This window comes from Poecilia reticulata, linkage group LG9 (genome assembly GCF_000633615.1).
Source record: "Poecilia reticulata strain Guanapo linkage group LG9, Guppy_female_1.0+MT, whole genome shotgun sequence".
NCBI lineage: Eukaryota > Metazoa > Chordata > Actinopteri > Cyprinodontiformes > Poeciliidae > Poecilia > Poecilia reticulata.
In genome coordinates this window covers 12,499,311-12,505,567 of record NC_024339.1, presented here as the reverse complement: position 1 = coordinate 12,505,567, position 6,257 = coordinate 12,499,311, and the positions used below count along the sequence as shown (strand labels likewise).

The following is a 6,257-nucleotide window of genomic DNA, read 5'->3' as shown; positions in this document are numbered from 1 at the left end:
GCGTATATCTGCCCATTGGAGACCGATCAGCAAACAGGGTTGGACTAGAAGTTAGGACTACACAACTACTGCAAGGGCAACAGATTATACGTAGGGGTTTCCCATAAAGTTGAGGGAATCTGTGCCATGACTCATCTCGCCGTGCCACTCATGGTTGTTGGCAAAAAACTTAAACCTACTAGACAGGAACATTTTCCCAGCTCTCTCACATGCAAAAGAAGGCACAAACACTTGGCTAACACTTTTGATCTAACTCCCCCACCTACATCGACGCCATAGGTGTATGCAAAGGAGTTCTGGATGAATATGAATGAGCGGATCAAATTGCATCAGGGTTTACAAACATACCTTTGGTATCTTCACTGCTCCCAGTTACTCCCAACAAAGACGTTGACCTAATCAATTAGGTCCATTATAATGTCTTGAGGTTAGCCAATCTGACATGAAGGCCAAAAGACTAACTGGCCCCCACTTTCTTAACGGCAGTGCAAAACAGGATGGCTTTAGACATGTTGCAGCACACATTTTTTGCAAATGTGTGCTGCACTTTTATACCCTATAATACCGCCTGATGGGACCATAACCAAAGCATTAGAAGGTTTAAAAATCATTGAGTAAAACTATGCACAAGGATTCAGGGATCGACAGAGGGCTGGATAAATTGTTGACCAACTTGTTTGGGAAATAGAAGGGTATTATGTCAGTTTCTACTGCTACATTTTTAGCTAGTCGTTACATGTGAATTTTGCTGTGTACCATGTGTCCACTCACTTATCGTCTCATTACTGCCGCTATTGAAAAGGGGAGTAGCAGCCCCTCTGCTCCACCTCCCTACCAGATGTTGTTTCGAAGCATCAGTGAAGAAGACATCGACCAAGAGGGAATGGAGCTGATTGTAACTCTGTAGGTAGAATCCTGAGAAAGGTTTAAAATTCCAGATCAAAGATTATGTCTGATTGCAGGCTGATGGCCTCTCTGTACCATGGATTGGGATTCAGAACAGCAACGGAGAAGATCTCTTAGCAGAGGTCAAAAGGGGAAATTGTGGGAATACAAGTTTGACTTTAATGATCCTTATGTGGTGTTGCACTGTACTTAGTTTTTTATATGGATGGATTAGTCAGTTGTAGTTAGATCAGTAGTTTTATAACAGACTAAATTCTTAGAGGTGTGTAGGACACATATATAAATCTATAAAATCAACATTTAAGCATACAAGCTCATATATTGCTGAAAAGTTTCTGTCTCCTTATTTCCATTTATTTTTAATGACTGAACTTACTCGTGGGCTTTTTAATCACATTTCTTATGTAGTGGAAACATGGCAATCACAAAATTGTTTTTTCATCTTTAGCAGAATATTGACAACATTTTGTGCACATTTGTAATGGAAACGTAGATTATGGTGCATCCCTATTTTATTTTTCTTTAAATATGGATATTACGTTCATTTAAAGTATTTTATTATTGCAAATTATGCACAATTCTCATAATTGTGCATTATTGCAAAACAAAAATGCAGGATTCTCCATGAATTTCTGTGATCCCAAAATCATAAAAAACTAAATTATGGTATAAGCTATAATTTTTTGCACATTATTTGTTTGTGGCTCAAATTCTTGTCTTCGTTCCTGTTTGCCTAAACCTCTACTTCATAGTGGTTACCATAGCAACTAGTGTTTCATTGTTTTCTAACTTGTTGGTTAACAGAAAAGTATAACAGGAGCTCTGCGGCGGATCAATCGATGCAGATCGATTAGCATTTATAACATCTTAGGTGTTTGTGTCTGTTTAATAGAAAACAGATGGAATCAGGAAGTTTTTTTTTTTTTACATATCCAGCCAGAGAAGTTTGCATATGTAAAATGTTCAGGATATTTTTCAAAAATAGACTTTCCAATAATAAGCTTTTTTTTTCACATTCCAGAAATGTGAAAAAAATTGAATATGTTTTGGACTGTAACACATTTTATTAAAGCTACATCAGTAGTAACACTTAAACCCACCTATGCTAATTTTTTTCATGTTGGTGTTTCAAATGTGCATAGATGGGCAGATGAAGTTAATAAATATGGTAAATAGATAAAGTTTGACCTTTAACTTCTTTACTTATTTTTAATACAGAAACATTTTAGCTGAGGTTCTATTGAATCAGTTCGCTGGACAATATCTAAAATGTACCCAATTTTGTCTAAAGTCCATCTTATCATACAACCTCATTCTCCAAATCTTTATTACAAACAACTAATTTCCTGTGATAAAATGTATGTAATATCTAACCATAATCTAGTGTACAGAAAGAATATTTGCTTCTTTTAAAGATGGCCAGATAAAGTATTTAATCCTGTGGAGTCAAAGCTTGCATATCTTAAGCCTAATTATTTCAGGCAGCATTAACAGAACGTATCATTTCCACCTTGGGCAAGAACATTACAATTTCCACGGTAACAATTTAGAAACCAGGTCTCCAGGTCTTCTGAATTATCTATAAACGAACAAAGCAGCATAATTATTTTTGTTTTTTGGAGGAAAAACCGTCCCTTTAGAACCAAACTCCTGGTAATTTGTGGCTTCCTGGCTGTATGGACAATAAATACAGATTCCCCAGCTGAGCGCAGCAGAAAGAGTTTCTTTAAAAATGTCCGGTCCTCTCCCAGACTGAGCGGTGCAGAGTTCTGTGTTTGAGAGGAAACGATAGAGTAATCGTCCCGTCAGGGTTAATTACAGCCGCAGCAGCAGCTATTCCACCACTGAAAGAGAAACTCTGTTGTTGGCTCTTCAGCACTTCCATGTTTACCTTGGCTCCAGTAGTTTGCCGGTTGATGTCTTCACTGATTTCTTTCACTCATGTACAACCACAATCAGCGCCTTATGCGGTGGGCATTACTTTTGCAAGAATACAGTATCTGAACATCCAACATAAGAAAGGAACAGAAAATGTTCTGGCAGATGGTCTTTCCAGGATGCGAGTATGCGTCTTTTGTTTTGTGTGACACTCAGTATTTACAAAACCTGGTTTTGTTATTTAAGGTGGGGGGAGTGTTACGATCCCTGGCCTCTTGAGGCTGTGCAGGCTTCTTTTTGTTGTGCAGGTTCAGATGTGAGAACACCTTCCTGATTGGCTGCCTGGAGGAGACAGGAGAGCAGCAACCCTATTGGACCAGCAGAGGGATTGCCAGCCAATCAGACACTGATGAGGCCCACCTGCACCATATACAGTAAAAGGCCCCTGAACCCATTTCTCCAGTGAGACAGCTTGTAGCGAGAGGCTTTGTACAGCTGTTCCTCACATTTGTTTGCTTGTAACTGATTGTTTTGGGCAGCTTTCAGAAACTTTGTTCTGCTGACCCATTTTGGTTCCGTTTAGCTTGACTCTGATCTTGATTGCTTCTACTTAATATTGAAGCTTGTTTGGGAGGGTTGGTGCTCCCTTTGCGTGCTCTTTTTTTCCTTTTGGGTTATTTGGTTTTACTTTAGATCGACTTGTTTGTACATTTTGTAATTTAATTTGCAACGTTCTTGAATTTGTTAGTCCTTTTGTTTTAATTGTATTGTGTTTTGGTTTTGTGAAACCTTCTTTCGTAATAAATCATTTTACATTCCACTTGTTATATATCTGTATGTTACATCCCCAGAACCCCTAGACCACGGGGGCGTCGTAACAGGCGTCTTATCGAAAGAGGCGGTAGATGCGAGGCAGACGGCCATCTTTGCTGGACAGCGCTGCCTGGATGTGTTCGTATGTCGGTAGCTCCGTCAGATCTCCCAGAGCCGCCACTGCAGGTTTACTCCGCAGCATCTTGGTGGTCACTCTCTTTATGTCGCTGGCTGTCACGCTGCCTGCAAATGAATTTAAATAGCAGTTATGAAGGAGAAAGGCTGGGCAATATGGACATAGAATTGCTTATTATATACAACCTGAAATGGAAATATTAGTTTCTTAACTCATTTGTTTTCTTATTGTTTCTCCGTATTTGTTGAACAAAGATCGGATGTTTTTTTGTGGGGTTTTTTAACAATCAAAATCAAAATTCTTGTAAGAAATTTTTACGATAAACGCCAATCCAAGGGAAGGAATATTTGTGTGCATTTGCTAAAAGAAATAAACAACTTACTTATGAGGTCACAGAGCTCGTGAGGCAGCTTTCTCTTTCCTGTGGACAGAACCTGGCGGCCGACATCTTCAAATATAACAGGGCGGGACTCCAGATTCATCATCAACATGGACTTCAGCTGAGTCTTGGCTCGCTCCAACTCCATCTGGGTGAAAAGTGAAATCTCTGTTTTTCCACTTACTGTCAAATGGAGGCCAGTTTGTCTGGATTCTTACCTCTCCTGCGCTGCCGCCCATCTGGATGAACTCTCTGGTTATAATTTCCACCATTTCCCTCACCTGGAGAGCAACATTCAGCAACATTAAACCCTCAGTTTTAGTAGGGCTGAAACGATTAACTGGTTACTAAAATAACTAATTTAGTAATTTGTCGTACAGACTGTAAAATGGTTGACTGTTAAATGAACAACACATTCAGAAGATATTATGCCAAAACTGAACAAAATATATACATGTTGCATTTAAGATATTAAAAAAAAATGTTTTTTTATCTGTAAATATGTTCTAGCCAAAATATGAAGAAAAAAAAAACTCTCCTATTAAAGACTTTTGATTACTTAAATATCAGGTGCAGAAAAAAAAAGTGATTCTATAGAAAATCTCAATTTCTATTTCTGGCTATTCTGAATAGATTCAAAATGTGATTTTGGTCTATTGAACTCTTTGTATGATATTTTGAATAACTTGAATAGCCAGGCAGCTAAGCTAACCTAACACCGGTCATTTAAGTGGCAGAGTCTAATGCACAAACATATTATTGTTTAACTAGAAGATGATGAAAATTGATATGTTAAATAAATATTCTGTTTGTCTTTTCTTTTTTGTCAGTAACAATTTAATCAGAATCTGTAAACCATTTGAATAGAGAAAAAAATTCTGAATCAAATTGTTACGCTAAAATTGAGAGACACTGAAAGATGAGCATCTATCAATTATTAATCGGTTAATAAAAAAAATATTATTGATAACAGAAACTTGACAGAATAAGGATTTTTCAGTTTTGCTACAAAAGATCAAGTGTTCACTAAGCTAATGCTATTGTTGAATTTTAGGCAATAAAATGTTTATTTACTAAACTTTCTGGCATTTAGCAACTATAAATATTTTTGAATATTCAAACTAAGTTAATAAAAGAAAAGTTTGTTCTCATTTAACTTCAGAGAATGAGCAAAACAATGTTTTTATTAGGGGTATGTAAACATCTGGCTTCAATATTATTTTAATATTAATATTATTTTATTAGTTTAATAAAATAATAAAAGTGTATGCTTTTAATCAAACGTTAGATTAAACCTCATTACCAAACTGCACAGTTTGGATATGAAGCACAGAAATCAAACCATTTCCAAACCTTGAAATTAAATTTCAAGCATTTTGAGTTTGACTTTATTGAACATAGTGTAACAAAAGAACAAAGTTACACACAGAAAATACATTTAAAACAAAAGAACAGTAGTAAAGTATATTTACACATTCAAAGGAGTGGGTAGAAGTATGAACTTATTTTTTATTTTACTTCAAAGATTTCAAGCACCCGTAGGAACCCTGTACTGGAGTTTGTTTGTTTGTTTTTTTAAACCTGGAGCTGCGATACGAACCTGTCTGGGATCTGCGCTCGCATGGATGCAGAGCAGCCCGCTGTCCTCGTAGCTGTGATGGTAGGAAGTGGCGTTGTACATCCAGTGATGCCTGGAGAAGACAACTAGGTTAAAATGTAACAAAAAAGCCGAGGATTTTAGCCTGAGTGTTTGAGTTTCTCACCTATTGAGAACGTTCAGGTACAAACGAGTGAACATGCCTTTCCCAGGCCCTCCTGCTGAGAAAGAGCCGCCTCCTCCCATCATCATGTTCAACACAGCGAACGGGATGAAATCCTCCTCCTGTGGAGGGAATTATTTTAGTCTCCATGAACCAGAAGGCTGAGATTCATGAATGTGCTGCGAACACCAACCAGGAAGGAGCAGCTCTCCAAGCCGATCATGATGTGGGTGAGTTCTGGGATCGGCGTCGGACCGAGACTCACATCAGACATGTCCTTCTCCATCTGACAAATTAGAAAGGAAAATCATCATCCACCACAAAACAAGAGATTCAAGTTGACCTATTAGATGCTCAAAGCATGTTCATTACATTTTTGCACAAA

The 6,257-nt window shown here is 37.6% G+C and overlaps 1 protein-coding gene across 1 annotated transcript in view; it reads right to left on the bottom strand.

The window, feature by feature from the left end:
• Positions 1-2,203: 2,203 nt before the first annotated feature.
• Positions 2,204-6,257, bottom strand: part of pmpca (peptidase, mitochondrial processing subunit alpha) — an 8,685-nt gene continuing 4,631 nt past the window's right edge. Inside the window, exons 8-13 of the mRNA XM_008417954.2 lie at positions 6,066-6,158; positions 5,876-5,994; positions 5,713-5,803; positions 4,331-4,393; positions 4,116-4,260; positions 2,204-3,840 (exon numbers count right to left, since the gene is read on the bottom strand). Of these exons, the coding sequence (XP_008416176.1) occupies positions 3,671-3,840; positions 4,116-4,260; positions 4,331-4,393; positions 5,713-5,803; positions 5,876-5,994; positions 6,066-6,158 (681 nt within the window). The 3' untranslated portion in view covers positions 2,204-3,670. The remainder of the gene's footprint in view (positions 3,841-4,115; positions 4,261-4,330; positions 4,394-5,712; positions 5,804-5,875; positions 5,995-6,065; positions 6,159-6,257) is intronic.